An 18,538-nucleotide genomic window follows, 5' to 3' on the forward strand; every position below is an offset into this window, starting at 1 on the left:
TCAACCAAGTGGGCACATGGTGATACCTTTTACTGAGATGAGGAAGCCTGTGGTACATGTGTGTTGGGGTGTGGTCTGTAGCAGAAATCAATAATTCTGTTTTGGCTATGTTGAGTTTAAAATGTCTATTAGGAGAGCCAACAGATGCAGGCAAGTAAATATGAGTCTGGAGTACAGCTGAAACATTAAGGACAGGGAAATAAATTTGAGAGTCCATGGTTTGTAAAAAGTATTTAATCCATTACCTAGAGATGTAGAAAGAAAAGATAATTGGAATATTCCAGGACTCTATCCTGGGCCTCTGGAAGAGATCCTTGATGAGAAGAATAGCAGTAAAGGAAATGGAGAGGGAATATACACCAAGGAAAAAGACGAAGAGAAGAATTTTGTAAAGAAGTATTTCATGAACTGTACCAAACGAAGTCAAGACGTCAATAAAGACCAGGATTAAGAAACGGCCATTGACAACCAGAATTCAGTAATTCATCAAAAGAAGCATACATCATGATCAGGTGGGATTCATACCAGGGACACAGGGATGGTTCAACATCCGCAAATCAATCAACGTGATACACCACATCAACAAACTGAGGAATAAAAACCACATGATCATCTCAATAGATGCAGAGAAGGCATTTGACAAGATCCAACAGCCATTTATGATAAAAACTCTGAACAAAATGGGCATAGAAGGAAACTACCTCAACATAATAAAGGCCATATACGACAAACCCATAGCCAACATCATACTCAATGGGCAAAAACTGAACGCCATCCCCCTGAAAACAGGAACGAGACAAGGATGCCCTCTATCACCACTCTTATTTAACATAGTACTGGAGGTCCTGGCCAGAGCAATCAGGCAAGAAAAAGGAATAAAAGGAATCCAAATAGGGAGGGAAGAAGTGAAACTCTCGCTGTTTGCAGATGACATGATCTTATATATAGAAAACCCCAAAGAATCCATTGGAAAACTGTTAGAAGTAATCAACAACTACAGCAAAGTTGCAGGGTATAAAATCAATTTGCATTAATCAGTAGCATTTCTATACTCCAGTAATGAACACAACAGAAAAAGAACTCAAGAATACAATACGATTCACAATGGCAACAAAAAGAATAAAATACCTTGGGGTAAATTTAACTAAGGAAGTGAAGGACCTATATAATGAAAATTACAAGGCCTTTCTGAGAGAATTGGATGACGACATAAGGAGATGGAAAGACATTCCACGTACATGGATTGGAAGAATAAACATAGTTAAAATGTCCGTTCTACCTAAAGCAATCTACAGATTCAATGCCATCCCAATCAGAATCCCAATGACATTCTTTACAGAATTAGAACAAAGAATCCTAAAATTCATACGGGGCAACAAAAGACCCCGAATTTCTAAAGCAATCCTGAGAAAAAAGAACAAAACGGGAGGCATCACAATCCCTGACTTCAAAACATACTACAAAGCTACAGTAATCAAAACAGCATGGTACTGGTACAAAAGCAGGTGCACAGATCAATGGAACAGAATTGAAAGCCCAGAAATAAAACCACACATCTATGGACAGCTTATCTTTGACAAAGGAGCTGAGGGCATACAATGGAGAAAAGAAAGTCTTTTCAACAAATGGTGCTGGGAAAACTGGAAAGCCACATGTAAAAGAATGAAAATTGACCATTCTTTTTCACCATTCACCAAAATAAACTCAAAATGGATCAAAGACCTAAAGGTGAGACCTGAAACCATAAGGCTTCTGGAAGAAAACGTAGGCAGTACACTCTTTGACATCAGTATTAAAAGGATCTTTTCGGACACCATGCCTTCTCAGAGAAGGGAAACAATAGAAAGAATAAACAAATGGGACTTCATCAGATTAAAGAGCTTCTTCAAGGCAAATGAAAACAAGATTGAAACAAAAAAACAACCCACTAAGTGGGAAAAAATATTTGCAAGTCATATATCTGACAAAGGCTTAATATCCATAATATATAAAGAACTCTCGCAACTCAACCACAAAACATCAAACCACCCAATCAAAAAATGGGCTGGAGACATGAACAGACATTTCTCCAAAGAAGATATACTGATGGCCAATAGGCACATGAAAAGATGCTCATCATCGCTGATCATCAGGGAAATGCAAATCAAAACTACACTAAGATATCACCTTACACCCATTAGAATGACAAAAATATCTAAAACTAATAGCAACAAATGTTGGAGAGGTTGCGGAGAAAAAGGAACCCTCATACACTGCTGGTGGGAATGCAAACTGGTGCAGCCACTATGGAAAACAGTATGGAGATTCCTCAAAAAATTAAAAATAGAGCTACCATACGATCCAGCCATCCCACTACTGGGTATTTATCCAAAGAGCTTGAAGTCAGCAATCCCGAAAGTCCTATGCACCCCAATGTTTATTGCAGCACTGTTTACAATAGCCAAGACGTGGAAGCAACCTAAGTGTCCAGCAACAGATGAATGGATAAAGAAGATGTGGTACATATATACAATGGAATACTACTCAGCTGCAAAACAGAACAAAATCATTCCATTTGCAATAACATGGATGGACCTTGAGAGAATTATGTTAAGTGAAATAAGCCAGCGAGAGAAGGACAATCTGTGTATGACTCCACTCATATGAGGAATTTAAAATTATGGACTAAGAACAGTTCAGTGGATACCAGGGGAAAGGTGGGGTGGGGGGTGGGCACAAAGGGTGAAGTGGTGAACCTACAACACGACTGACAAACATTAATGTACAACTGAAATTTCACAAGATTGTAACCTATCAATAACTCAATAAAAAAAAACAAAACAAACAAACAAACAAAAAAGAAACGGCCGTTGAAGGAGTTTTCTGCTGACCAAGATCAGAGCTGCTTTACTGGAATAGAAGGGATGCTTGAGGAAATAATAGGCAGTGAAGAAGATTACAATTGCCAGGAAATTTTGCTGTGAAGGAGAGTAGAGAAACAGAATAGTAGCTGGAGAAGAATGTGAGGATAATGGAGGACCGTTTTTTTTAAAGAATGAAGACATTAGAGTATATTTGTATGATGGTAAGAATGGTTTAGTAAAAAGGGAAAATGCTGGAGGGGAAAGAAAAAAGGGCCACTCCATTGATAAGAACAGAAAAATGTTAACTTTAACAGAAAGAATGTTAGAGTGTATATGTATAGATTGCAGATATGTTGGTGGAAGAAAAGGGAGTTGTCATTGTACTCCTATTTTCTCAATGAAGTATGAAGCAAGATCATAGCTGAGGAGGGGCAGGGATGTAGAAGATTTGAAAATGTAAAAGAAAATTAATCAGCTGTTTAGCAGAAAGAAGAAATTCACGTACCAGGAAGCTGTAGTAAGACTGCTAGGCACTGGTGAATGCCCATTTGAGATTTGTGGTCATGAATTAAAGTGAGACCAGTACATACAGTTGCATTTTTCTCCAGCTACATTTAAACTACTTGGGTACAGATGTGTTAGCAGTTGGCGGGATTTAGCTAGGGTCGAGGTTTTGCCAGGTGAACACAATATGGAGATAGACGGATAAAGGGGTTAGAGGATTTGCAGGGGAGTGATTATAACAACAAATCATGGACTCCAAGCTGGAAAGAAACGAAGTCAGGACATAAGGATGGTAATGAATAATAAAAAAGTAAAATTGGTAGGGATAGACTAGTGATCTCAATGAGGCTAAAGAATTCCAGGAGTAGAGTCCTAAAGTAAGTTAGCTAGAAGAGAAGGTGGTGGTCAAAGAATAGGACCTTCAAAAGTTATTAGGTAATAGGTCAACAGTAAGACCACAGGAGGAGGTGGTGAGTAGGGTTGAAGAAGAGATCACAGGAGGTGTGGTGGTCACGAAACTGAGAAGTCATAGCACTGGATGGTGTAGGGGATATTGAGCCAGGTGCTTAGTCAATTAATGAATGATGAGGAGTGACTAAAAAGTCGGAAGTAAGAATACTAAGGAGGCTTAAGAGGTAGAAAAAAGTTGGAAGACACGAATCTGAAAGAAGCTAGAATTTTTGAAGGAAGAGAAAAACAGATTGGAAGTAGCAATGGGAGGAAAGAACAATGACCTTGTCTCTAGGCCCTGCCTGTGTCTTCCTCATTTCTTGTACTCCTACCTGAGAGTAAGTAGTCAGCAACGGTCTCTGAAGCCAGTTTTCAATAGTAACAGGAAACTACTTTATTATAGGCGTGAGGATTTATAAGAGTACAAACTACATTTAGTGGGGAAATTATAAGTTCATGAACTAGATTCAGAGACCAGCTTAGAAAATGAGTATTAAGAATCTTCAGAGGTCAATACCACTTTTTATCTACTCGAATCCCACCCAAACCTTGCATAGATCCTTCTTTGGCTAGCAGAGAATAAAATGTACTTTCATTTTACTTCTACAAATTTAGTATAAGCTAGATCTTTCCCTTAAGGAAACAGTAGTTTTTATTGAAGTACCTAGTTCCTTTCCCAGCTCATATCTGGCTATCCTCCTAGCCTACTTCTTTATTGGGGTGGTTGCCATTTTTAAGAAGTCTTACTCAACTAGCTCCTTGCTTTCCAACCATTCTTCCTCTCCACCCCAGACACATAGATTCCATTTTTCAATACATAATTTGAGCCCAGAGAACTTTTGTCAGTCTTGGAAGGCAGCAGTTGATTTAACAAACGAAGGCACTTCCAAACTTACTAATGTCTGGTTCAAAGAAGTTTGCTTCTAACTTGTCACCTGGAACTCCGAAATGATTTTTGCTCAAATAAATTATAAGCGATAGTTAAGTTTCCCAGCTAGCCCTATAAATGGCATATCCTGTTAAGTGAGCTGAGCTACAATAGTGAGTTACTCTGGATATTTCTGTAAAAAGAAACACTTCTTTCTTGGTATAGAACCTAGTCAAAATGTCTAAAAGGATGAAGTTTATTTTTGGACCCTCCCTCATCACCTTTTCTGTACTCTTCCCTCATCTTCTAACACCTTAAGCTCCAAATGCTATACTTCCCTACTTTTCAGCCCATTCTGCACTACCTCTTGCCCTCAGGGACTCCAGACAACAGAATCAGAATTGCTTCCCATTTTCTCAAAATTCCCATTTCCTCAATTTATAGTAAAGCTTCCCTTAATTTAGAAATAAGAATGCCTTTAAGGAACAATAAAAATAACTATCATCTAAGTAACTGAATATATTAATCTAAACAAGCCCTGGGAAAAATTTGAGGCAGAGTATGAAAAGGTGAAATATTTGAGGCAATATTAGAAAAAGTACTTAATGGGGAAGCAGGGCATGTACGTGTATGCATGGCAGGGATCACAGCTGTCTGCCCGTCACGCTGGGGACTATGAATTGTTCCTACAGTTCAGAGCTTCTTCTCTTCCTTTACTGTTGAACACAGACTTAGTTGCTTAGTTTTCTCTCCCAGGGGTTTCATGGAAAGCAGCAATGGGAGTTCAGCTTAAACAGAGTAACCACAGAAGCATCACATAAAGCTACAAACAATGGGGCAATTTTCCTCAGACTTAATATATCAGCTCTATCTTCCTACAACCAAGTTATTTTTATAAACTTGAACTAGATCAATACACATACCTTCCCTTTGCTCTTTTAACTTCTTTCGGAAAACTTCAGCCCGAATTTCTTCAAAGGAGAACTCCCCCACTCCTGCATAAATCTTCTCCTTACAATACATCATCTTCTCTTTCTTCTCCTCAGACTCTTGCTGATGGCTCTGAACTCTTTGCAGGAGATCGCCTTCTTCCTTTCCAGGTTTTCTTGTGCTTAGAATGTGGTTTATACTGGGTTCAATTTTACATGGTGTCCTAAAAGAAGCAAAGTAATTATTATTCATCATGCATGTCAAATGACTTATTTCTTACATGTTTTGACAAAACACAAGGACAATGTCAGTAGCAAGACTACACATGATCAATTTAAAAAAACAAAAGCAGCGGCTGGCCTGTGGCCAAGTGGTTAAGTTTGCACATTCCTCTTTGGCAGCCTGGGATTTGCCGGTTCAAATCCTGGGCATGGGCCTACATACCACTCATCAGGCCATGCTGTGGCAGCATCCCACACAGAAGAACTTGGATGACTTACAACTAGGATATACAACTATGTATTGGGGCTTTGGGGAGAAAAAAAAAAAGAAGATTGGCAACAGATATTAGCTCAGGGCCAATCTTCCGCACCAAAAAAAAAAGCAAATACAATTGAGAAAAGAGGCTAAAAATAATTTACATGGGTCATCAATAATTGTGGTCTAAGTACTACTCTGTTGCAATAAGAAAATTAGCCATAAGTTAGAGTCATCAAATAACTTATATTCCTTATAGGTGAAAATAAATCTTAATATTATATCTTAATCAAACCCAGTGTATGAAAGAAAATTAACCTATGTAATACAGACCATTTTCCACTGTTTAGCACCCAAAAGAATTAGTTAGGAATAATGCACTTAGAGAATTGATGATGTGAAGTTCAAGATTCTCAGCTGAGGGAGAGGAATGAGTGGTAATGTAGGGTTGAAAAGAATGAAGCATAAAGTACCTCAATCAGGATAGGGCAGATGTTCTCAAATCCGGCTATCAATCAGAATCACTGATATACCTTTTATTTTCTTATGTACCTTTTTACAACTAAAGACACCTGGTCCTTACCCCAGATCCACTGCATTAGAACTTTTAATGGTAGGGTCCAAGCATCTACCTGCTTAAAAGGCTTCCTCAACTTGCTCAACCTGATAAAGGACATCTACAAAAAACCCACACAAACATCATACTTAATGATGAAAGACTGAATGCTTCCCCCCTAAGATCAGGAACAAGACAAGGATGTCCATTCTTGTCACTTTTATTCAACACTGTACTGGAAGTTCTAGCCAGGGCAATTAGGCAAGAAAAAGAAAGGAAAGGCATCCAGATGGGAAAGGAAGAAGTAAAACTAGCTCTATTTGCAGATGACATGATCTTATATATATATACAGGAAAGCCTAAGAATCCACTAAAAAAACTATTAGAACTAATAAATGAATTCATCAAAGAAACAGGATACAAGATCAATACGTATTTTATATACATGCAATGAACAATCTGGAAATGAAATTAAGAAAATAATTCTATTTATAATAGCATCAAGAAGAATAAAACACTTCAGAATAAATTTTTTTAAAAGTGTGAACACACACCTTATCTAAGATATACAGATGGCAAAAAGCATATGAAAAGATGCTCAACATCATATGTCATTAACGAATTGCAAATCAAAACAACGAGATACCACTACACATCTATTAGAAAGGCTGAAATCTAATATACTGACAACATGAAATGCTGATAAGGATGTGGAGCAACAGGAACTTTCATCCATTGCTGGTGGTAATGCAAAATGGTACAGCCACTTTGGAAGAAAGTTTGGCACTTTCTTATAAAGCTAAACTTAGTCTTACAATATAATCCAGCCAAATGAGTTGAAAACATGTCCACACAAAAACTTTCACACAAATGTTTATAGCAACCTAATTCATAATTGTCAAAACTTGGAAGCAATCAAGATGTCCTCTAATAGATAAACAGGTAAAGAGCCATACAACAGCATACCATTCAGAACTAAAAAGAAATGAGCTATTAAGTCACAAAAAGACATGGAGGAATCTTAAATGGATATTCCTAAGTGAAAGAAGCCAGTCTAAAAAGGCTACATATTGTGTGGTTCCAACTTCACAACTTTCTGGAAAAGGTAAAAGTATGAAGACAGTATAAAGATCAGTGGTTGCCAGAGATTTGGGAGATGGATGGACGGATAGGTGGAATAAAGGGAATTTTTAGGGCAGTGAAACTATTCTGTATAATATTGTAATGATGGATACATGACATTATTCATTTGCCAAAATTCACAGGCTGTAAAACACATTAGAGTGAACCCTAATGTAAACTATGAACTTTAGTTAATAATAATGTATCAATATTGGTTCAATTAAAACAAATGTGCCACACTAATGAAAGATGCTAATAGTAGAGAAAACTGTGCGCAGGGTGGGGAGGAGGAACTATATGGGAACTCTCTGTACCTTCTGCATAATTCTTTTGCCCTAAAAAATAAAGTCTACTTTTTAAAAAGAGTACAAAACTTGTGTTCTGAAAATTATGAAACATTGTTGAAAGAAATGAAAGAAGACATAAATAAAAGGAAAGATATCCCACGTTCATGGATCAGATTTAATATTGTTAGGACAGCAACAGTCATTAAATTGATCTACAGATTCAACACATTTTGTATCAAAATCACAGTTGGCTCTTTTGCAGAAATTGACAAGCTGATTCTAAAATTCATATGGATTTGCAAGAGGACCAGAATGGTCAAAACATCTTTAAAAAGAAGAACAAAGTTGGAGGACTCACACTTCTAGATTTCAAAAGTTACTACAAATTTACAGTAATCAAGACTGTGTGGTATTGGCATAATGATAGACACAGAGATCAATGGAATAGAATTAAGAGCCCAGAAACAAACCCATACATTATGGTCAATTGATTTTCAACAAGGGTGACAAGACCATTCAATGGGGAAAGAAGTTTTTTCAACAAATGGTGCTGGGACAACTGGATATCCACTTGCAGAAGAATGAAGTTGGACTCCTTATTTATACCCTACACAAACATTAGCTAAGAATGGATCACAGATCTGAATGTAAGAGTTAAAACTATAAAACTCTTGGAAGAAAACATAGGAGTAAATCTTTATGTTTGGTTAGGCAAAGCCTGCTTAGATACAACACCCAAAGCACATGAGACAAAAGAAAAAAACAGAAAAATTTCACTTCATCAAAATAAAAAAAAACTTTTGGGCTTCAAAAGATATCATCTAGAAAGTGAAAAGACAACTCACAGAATGGGAGAAAATATTTGCAAATCATATATCTGATAAGAGACTTGTATCCAGAATACATAAACTCTTACAAACTCAACAGTAAAAATACAAATAATCCAACTGAAAAACAGGCAAAGGATTTGACCTGGCATTTCTCCAAAGAAGATAAACAAAGAGCCAATAAACCCATGAAGAGATGCTCAACATCATTAATCATTAGGGAAATGCAAATCAAAACCATAAGATACCACTTCATACCCACTAGAATGGCAATAACCAAACAACCAGATAATAACAAGTTTTGGTAAGGATGTGGAGAAACTGGAACCCTCATTCATTACAGCAATGTGCAGCCTCTTTGGAAAATAGTTTAACAGCTCCTCAAAATGTTAAAATATAGAGTTACTATACGACTCAGCAATTCCCCTCCTAGCTATATACCCCAAAGAAATGAAAACATACTTCCACATAAAAGGGTATACACAAATGTCCATAGAAGCATTATTCATAATAGCCCAAAATGCAGAAACAACCCAAATGTTCAAAGCGTGGCTATTCTAGACAAGTTCAGGAACTTGCAAACAGTCTAGTACGACCACATGTGGGGGAGAAAACTGGAGATGTTAGCAGAGGCCAAACCATGAACAGTCTTATAATTAATGTTAAAGAGTTTGGATTTCATCTCCAAGGTTATGGGGAGCTAGCAAGGAATTCTGGTCAGGAAAATGACATGTTCAGATTTGCAGTGTAGACCTGTGACAGCACAGAGAATGAATGGGGATGAGTAAAACTAGAGGTAGGGAGATTAGTTAGGTTGCAGTAATCCTGGGAAAGAATGATGGAGACACAGAAACCATAAAGAAGATTGTTAAATTTGTTTAAGAATTAAAAATGCATTTATAATGGTTACTATTATGCAAGGTCAAAATACAAGTGAAAAAGTAGAGGAAAATATGTGCAACTCCTATTACATTTAGCTGATTTTCTTAATCTTTGAAAAGCCTCTGGAACACATCATTAAGAAAAACACAAACTAAAGAAAAAAAGTGCAGAGGGGTCAAACAAGACAGTCATGAAAAACAGTTTAAATAAAAATACAGTTCAACATTTTTCTTTTTTAAAGATTGGCACCTGAGCTACCATCTGTTGCCAATCTTCCTTTTTTTTCTTGCTTCTTCTTCTTCTCCTCCCCAAAGCCCCCCAGTACATAGTTGTATACTCTAGTTATGAGTGCCTCTGGCTGTGCTAGGTGGGAGGCCGCCCCACCATGGCCTGATGCCAATGTCTGTACCCAGGATCCAAATCGCAAAACCCTGTGCTACCAAAGTGGAGCACATGAACTTAACCACTCGGCCATGGGGCTGGCCCCACCGTTTTCTATACCATAGTCATTTTGACATAATTGTTTCTATAAGTGATTTGAAACATTAGAAAAATTAAACATCCATAAATAGGTGTTTTCAATTCTTCAGGTAATCCTTCGTAAAGGTTCATATGACTTTCCTAATAGCCTCCCTTGTGATGAGCTCCTACCAGACAGAATTTTTCCTCTAAATCTTATCTATGTTTGCATTCCTATAGTACCAGTACATAGTGAGGCGTTATAGATGAGTTATGAGGAAATTCTTGCACTAGGGCACAGAATATGACCCAGTATTAGAACTCTGCAATGTTATGTATTAGACTAATCCTCAGACAGCCTCATTACCTAATCATTGGTCATACTTTTTCTTATAAACAGAAATGCTAAGGGTTAGGAAGAAAAATAAAAAGACATCCAGAAGGAAGGAGCAGGATAAGAGGAAAAACTAGCACAATTTCTAATTACTGTCAATAACAAAGGTAGAACATCTCACTTAAACTGGTGAGTATCTTTGACTACAGCAATGTAAACATAAACCTATTAAGTTTATTCCTTAATAAAAATATTACCAAATGGTCTTTTAGCCCTAACATACTCAAAGGACTATAGACATAAAGGAAACAAAAAAACTTTGTCTGGTTACTTTCATCCCCATAAAGAAGAAAATGCCTTTGAGAACTAGGATAGGTGCCCCTGCCCACTCTTAATAATTCCTATTTTAAAATATTTGGAAGTCAAACTCACATAATTGGCTGTTGTGCAGTCTCTTCCACATATGGAGTAAAACTGGGAAGCAAAGAGGGTACAGCTGTCACAGAAGCTGTATTGCCACGAGGCTGGTGATAAAGAATAAAACAAATCAGCATAGTTTAACATTATGATACAACATATGCAGACCATGCCTAATTATTCAAGAGGAATTAAAAGAGACGCTAAAAATATTCCTCTACTCTACATCTGAAGTCTTTGTTATGTTGGCATATACACTGGATCTAAGAGTTCTTACCCTGTATTCCAAAGGCCCGCCTGTGTTCCAAGGGCCTGGTTGCAGTTCATTTTCTTTGGCCCTGGACACAGGGGGTGCTATCCATGGCTGGACTGCAGGCTTAGACAACTCTGCTCTAGAAGCCTCATCAGCATTTTCATCAAAAACAGTAATTCTAGAATTACTCTGCATCTGTTGAGGGACTGGATTTTGGAGTCCTCTGTTCTGGTTTGAAGCTAGGAGAAAAATATTAAAACTTCATGTAAAATCTTTAATTATCAACTTAGATGCTAGATAAGGTATACCTAATTCATCCCCAAATCTAGGAGATTACTTCTATTACCACAAAGAGATATTTTTTTTTAAACTTTTTATTAAGATTATGATAGTTTACAACCTTGTGAAATTTCAGTTGTACGTTATTGTTAGTCATGTTGTAGGTACACCACTTCACCCTTTGTGCCCTCTCCCCAGCCCCCCTTTCCCCTGGTAACCACCAATCAGTTCTCTTTGTCTATATGTTTAACTTCCACCTAGTAGTGGAGTCATACAGAGTTTGTCTTTCTCTATCTGGCTTATTTCACTTAATATAATACCCCCAAGGTCCATCCATGTTGTTGTGAATGAGACAATTTTATCCTTTTTTATGGCTGAGTAGTATTCCATTGTACATATATATACCACATCTTCTTTATCTAATCATCATTTGATGGGCACTTAGGTTGCTTCCATGTCTTGGCTATTGTAAATAATGCTACGATGAACATAGGGATACATGGGACTTTTGGAATTGCTGATTTCAAGTTCTTTGGATAGATACCCAGTAGGGAGATGGCTGGGTCATAAGGTATTTCTATTTTTAATTTTTTAAAAAATTTTTTTTAATCTATTTTTTATTTTTTTAAAGATTTTATTTTTTCCTTTTTCTCCCCAAAGCCCCCCAGTACATAGTTGTATATTCCTCGTTGTGGGTCCTTCTAGTTGCAGCATGTGGGATGCTGCCTCAGCGTGGTTTGATGAGCAGTGCCATGTCCGTGCCCAGGGTTCGAACCAACGAAACACTGGGCTGCCTGCAGCGGAGCGCACAGACTTAACCACTCGGCCACGGGGCCAGCCCCTCTATTTTTAATTTTTTGAGAAATTTCCATACTGTTTTCCATAGTGGCTGCACCAGTTTGCATTCCCACCAACAGTGCATAAGGGTTCCTTTTTCTCCATAACCTCTCAAACATTTGTCACTTTTTGTTTTGGATATTTTTGCCATTCTAACAGGTGTAAGGTGATATCTTAGTATGGTTGATTTGCATTTCTCTGATGATTAGTGATGAAGAGCATCTTTTCATGTGTCTATTGACCATCTGTATATCTTCTCTGTAGAAATGTCTGTTCATGTCTCCTGCCCATTTTTCAATCGGGTTGTTTGATTTTTTGTTGTTGAGCTGCGTGAGTTCTTTACATATTATGGAGATTAACCCTTTGTCAGATATACAACTGGTAAATATTTTTTCCCAACTAGTGGGTTTTTTTGTTTTATTTCAATCCTGTTTTCCCTTGCCTTAAAGAAGCTCTTTAGTCTGCTGAAGTCCCATTTGTTTATTCTTTCTATTGTTTCCCTCGTCTGAGGAGTTATGGTGTCTGAAAAGATTCTTTTGAAACTGATGTCAAAGAGTGTACTGCCTATATTCTCTTCTGGAAGACTTATTGTTTCAGGTCTAATCTTTAGGTCTTTGATCCATTTTGAGTTTATTTTTGTGAATGGTGAAAAAGAACGGTCAATTTTACCACAAAGAGATTTTTTAAATAATTTTTTAAAAATCTTAATGGATCAAATTAATAACTTTTTAATCCATTCTGTGTTTGTTATTTATACTCTCCCTCTTTTCCCTCACCTCCAATCTTTTATTCAGATACATCCCCCCAAAATTCCACATCTTCCTTCAGTTAACATTCTAACATTGCCTAGTTATATCAGAGACTAACCTAACCTAAATCTTCATTTTTCAGTTTAAAATTTTCTCTCAGTGGAAATCAGCTGAAATGTGCTGAATCTAGAGAAGATAAATTAGCCCATTTATTAGGGGTGTTTTCTGTTGTGGGGCTGCTTATTAAAATCAAGCTTCATCATGATCTGGATGACATATTCCTTAGGACTACATATACAGTCCCTATACCCTAATTCTAGGATCTCCAAGGAATATTGATAAGTTGATACCAGGAAAGAGATAAGAGATTTAAAAAAAATCTCGTCTACATGTCTAACTGCTATAAATTTAGTTAACAAAAGCTTATTGCTCTCTGTACCCTCCACTCAATTTTGCTGTGAACCTAAAGTTTCCCTAAAAAATAGTGAATTAAAAAAAACTTATTGTTGATCACCTTTAGGTGTACAAAGAGAGGCTGCTTTCTGACTCCAAGAAGCTGAAGACCACGTTAATACATTGTTTGAGGCTTTGCTACATGTAAGCCTCACTTTGACAATACTTGCTCATTATTGCATATCTTCTTTCAACTAACAAGGCAAACTCAGAAACTCTTGATGCTTCCTATATATTAGGTTTTTCTTAATTAAGACTCAAAATTGCTGACATGTTTTGATTTTACTGCACACTATGATCTCAGCTCTCCTTAAATGGCCTTCTTTTTGCTACCTAGTACTCAGAAAACTTGGACAGTGTCCACACGTATATTATATATTATCTCCTTACATAATTTGCCTACCACCTGAGACTAAGAGCCTCCCATAATGACACTTAATAAACTTACCCTTGAGAGCACCACCTACACGGCTGATGGGAGCTCTTGCTGTCTTTTTCCCTTTGCTTTTTAGTTCAGCCAGTGTGCTTCGTTGTGGTACAGAAGATCCAAAAACTTCCTCCTCTTCTTCTTTCTCAAGCGCCAACAGAGTTTGCCGAGACACCCGAGCTTGGAATTGCCTAAAGCAAGAACAGACGGTTAACTTTTGGTGAGATGAACACTACTTACCAGACTCAAAATTTCCAATTTGTTAAAACAAACAAAGGAGGAGTAGGCTGGGGGAAGAAATATATAGAAATAGCCCAAAAAAGTGTTTCTTATCTCAGGAAAAAGAAAGCCACCTTGACATCAGAGAAAGCTTTGGCTAAAATGATTTAGCTCTCCCTTTAAATGTCCAAGTTTGACCAATTAAAAATACTCCGAAGAGCACCATTTGGTTGATCTGAGGATCAGATCAGGGTGACTAAGACTAAGATTATAGAATTTATTAAGATCAGAGTTTCCCATCAACTTTTTATTATAAAACTTTCTAAACTTACAAGACAGTTGAAAGAGTAAATGAGCACCCATATACCCTTCACCAAGATTCACCAACTGTTAATGTCTTGCCACATCTATTTATCACTGTCTGTATGTCTCTTTTTCTCTCTCTACACACAATGCCCCCACTTATACCCGTTTTCCTGAATCATATGAAATGAAGTTGCATCCAACATGACATTTTACTTCAGCAAAGCTGGCAGAAGTTGGAAGACTAAACTTCCTGTGCTGCTGCCAAAGTTTTAAGTATTGTCAAAAGGGTAAAAAACCTGCATAAACTGCAAGTGCTGGCTAAGTTGGAGTAAACCCACAATAGGCCCCCTCTCTCTCACTGATTAGAATTAAAAACCCTAGACAAAATACAAAACAGCCACCGAGGCCTTGAAAAAGTAAACAAAAGCAAGTGGACTGTGGAGAGGGGTCAAACTTGAAGAAACAACCCATGCAGGGTTGTTTCCTGTTTTTGTTTTCCTCTTCTCTTTTCTTTCGTGGTTTTGAATTATTGTAACTGTGGTGTGGGAAGCTCAAACTCCTAGAGAAACCTCATGTTTCTGGACACAGGGCTGGGAAAAGGGGACTTTGAGGGCCAATGAGTGTGGAAGAAATACTGGAGAGGATGAGCTGATGAAGGGGATCTCTTAATTCTATATGTGAGTTGCCACAAGCCCTAGACCCACTCCTGAGCTCTGCATGAACAGGGAAGACCCCAAATGGCACAGAAAAGGCTTTGAGAACTGAACTATGATATAAACCACTGCCCAAGTCCCAGACTAACCCCTGAGCAACACACACATGGGATAGACCCACAAGTCTCAAAAATTGAACTAACGGTGGAACCACTACCCACATAAGATGAGAAAGTACTTGCGTTATCTAAAGGTAGTTGCCTACTAAGATAAAAACATCAACACTCAACACTCTCCAGAGAATATCAACCAATAGGACCAGAGTCTAATAACAATATCAGGATAGATGTCCAGGGTATAATGCAAAATTACTTGACACACACAAAAAACAGGAAAATGTGACCAATTCTCAAAGGAAAAGACAATCAACAGATAGCAACATCAAGATGACCCAGGTGTTAGAGTTTTCAGACAGAGATTTTAAAGTACCTATTCTAACGATGTTCCATGAGATAAAGATAAAAACATTTGAAATGAACGGAAAGAAAGAAGTTCTCAGCAAGACAAAGAAACTATAAAAAAGAATCAAATGGAAATTTTATACCTGAAAAATATAATATCTGAAATAAAAAATTTACTGGATGGACTCAAGATCGGAATAGAGATGGCTGAGGAAAGAGTAAATGACCTGAAGACAAATCAATAAAATACTGGGCACTCTGAAGAACTGAAAGAAAAAACTTTAAAAAATTTCTGAAAATGAACAGAGCTTCAAGGACCTGTGGAACAATACCAAAAGGTTTAACATATGGGTAACTGAAGTCCTAGAAGAAAAGAAAGAGATATAGGTGCAGAAAAGTATTTTAAAAATAAGGCTGAAAGATGTGGAAGCAACTCAAGTGCCCGTTGACAGATGATTGGACAAAGAAGATGTGGTATATATATATATACAATGGAGTACTACTCAGCCATAAAAAAAAGACAAAATCGTCCCATTCGCAACCGCATGGATGAAACTTAAGGGCATCGTGCTAAGCAAAATAAGCCAGACAGAGAAAGACAAACACTATATGATTTCACTTATATGTGGAATATAAACAAACTTACGGACAAAGAGGATAAATTAGTGGTCACCGGGGAAGGGGGGTGGAGGGTGGGCACAAGGGGTGAAGGGGCATACTTATATGGTGTACGACAATAATGTACAACTGAAATCTCACTATGTTATAAGCTATTATGACCACAATAAAAAAAATCATGAGAAAAAAAATAATGCTGAAAACTTTTCAAATTTTGTGAAAGGCATACATTTACAAATTCAAAAAGCCCAGTAAACCCCAAATGGATTAAATGCAAAAGTAATCACCCTAGACATATAACAATCAAACTGCTGAAAACCAATGTTAAAGAAAACAATCTTAACTGCACACAGAGAAAACCCACACATTATACACAGGTGAGGTATCATCAAATAACTGCAGATTTCTCATGGGAAACCAGAAGATAGCAGAACAACACCTTTAAAGTGCTGAAAGAAAAGAACCATTGACCCAGAATTCTACATCCAGGGACAATATCCTTCAGGAATGAAGAGGAAATGAAGACATTCTCAGAGGAAGAAAAACTAACAGAATTTATTGGCTAAGGCTCACTCTAAATGACTGGCTGAAAATAAAATCTCTTTAGGCTGAAGGGAAATGATACTACAGGAGGGTTTGGAACTTCAGGAATGAAGAAAGAACAGAAACGGTAAATACAAAAGACTATTTTCTCCCGAGTTCTTTAAAATATGTATGGCTGTTGAAAGCAAAAATTATAACATTGTCTGGTGGGGTTTTCAATGAATGTAGATGTAACACATATGAGAAGTATACTAAAAAAGTAGGGACGATAAAGGGACCTATACGGTTATAACGCTTCTATATTTTACTGGAAATGGTACAATATTAAATCCAAGTAAACTGTGAAAGGTGAGCTATACATATTATATACCCTAAAGCAACTACTCAAAACATAACAGAAAAAATATTAAACCAAAAAAAAAATTAAAATTAAATACTAAAAAATATTCAAATAATCCAAAAGAAGACAGGAAAGGGGCAACAGGGGAACAAAAGGCAGAGAACTGAAAACAAATAAAAAAACAGTACATTTAAATCCAACAAAATTAATAATTACACTAAGTGTTCTAAATATATCATATAAAAGATATTCTGAGAATTGAGGAAAAAAACAAGACCCAACTAAATATTTGCTGTGTAAAAGAAACCCACTTTAAATATAAAGACATTGACAGGTTAAAAGTAAAAGGAAATCCATCCAAAAACCTGTTACATGAATGTTTTCAGCAGCATTATTTCATAATAGCCAAAAAAGGGAAATAACCTTAATATCCATTAACTGATGAATGGATAAACAAAATGTGGTATATCCAGAGAATGGCATATTATTTGGCAATAAAAAGGAATGAAATACTCATATACGCCACAACTATGTTGATCTAAGACAGTGAAACATGCTAAGTGAAAAAAGCCAGTCACAAAAGACCACATAATGTAGGATCCCATTTATGTGCAGTGTGCAGCATAGGCAAATTCAGAGGGAGAAAGCAGATTACCGACTGCCTGGAACTGGGGTGAGTGGGAATGAAGAGTGAATGCTAATGAGCACAGGGTTCATTTGGGGTGTTAAAAATGTTCTAAACTTAGATTATGGTGATGGTTGCACAACTCTAAAACTATTAAAAAAAGTAAAGAAAGGAAAAAGATATATCATGCAAACAAAAGAAAGCTCAAGTGGCTGTATTAATATTAGACCAAGTAGACTTCAGAACAAGTATGACCAGGGATCAAGGTGAACATTATATAACGATACAAGGATCATTTCTAAATGCATATGCACCTAACAACAGAACTTCAAAATATATGAAGCAAAACTGATGGGACTGAAAGAAGAAATAGACAAATTCACAATGAAAGAGACTTCTAGGGGCCGGCCCGGCAGCATAGTGGTTAAGTTCCCACGCTCCGCTTCAGCAGCCCCGTTAGATGGTTTGGATCTTGGGCACAGAGAGCTATGCATCACTCATCAAGCCATGCTGTGGCAGCATCCCACATAGAAGAACTAGAAGGACTTACAATTAGGATATACAGCTATGTGCTGGGGCTTTGGGGAATTAAAAAAAAAAAAAAAAGAGGAAGATTGCCAACAGATGTTAGCTCAGGGCCAATCTTCCTTACCAAAAAGCATTAAAAAAAAAAAAAAGAGACTTCTAAATTCCTCTCTGAGTAACTGATAGAACAAGTAGACAGAAAATCAGCAAGGATACAGAAGACCAGAACAGACTACCACTCAACTTGACCTAAATGACATTTATAAAACATTGCACTCCAAAACAGCAGAAAAC

The 18,538-nt window shown here is 37.0% G+C and overlaps 1 protein-coding gene across 2 annotated transcripts in view; it reads right to left on the reverse strand.

Annotated features, from left to right (window-relative positions):
* The window catches only part of BUB1B (BUB1 mitotic checkpoint serine/threonine kinase B), a 51,124-nt gene that overhangs the window by 18,112 nt on the left and 14,474 nt on the right, over positions 1-18,538 (reverse strand). For both annotated transcript variants that reach the window (XM_070503609.1, XM_014847342.3), the window contains exons 6-9: positions 13,976-14,145; positions 11,234-11,448; positions 10,972-11,063; positions 5,589-5,818 (exon numbers count right to left, since the gene is read on the reverse strand). In XM_070503609.1, coding sequence (XP_070359710.1) covers positions 5,589-5,818; positions 10,972-11,063; positions 11,234-11,448; positions 13,976-14,145 — 707 coding nt within the window. The remainder of the gene's footprint in view (positions 1-5,588; positions 5,819-10,971; positions 11,064-11,233; positions 11,449-13,975; positions 14,146-18,538) is intronic.

The sequence above is a fragment of the Equus asinus genome, chromosome 2 (genome assembly GCF_041296235.1).
Source record: "Equus asinus isolate D_3611 breed Donkey chromosome 2, EquAss-T2T_v2, whole genome shotgun sequence".
NCBI classification, from domain to species: domain Eukaryota; kingdom Metazoa; phylum Chordata; class Mammalia; order Perissodactyla; family Equidae; genus Equus; species Equus asinus.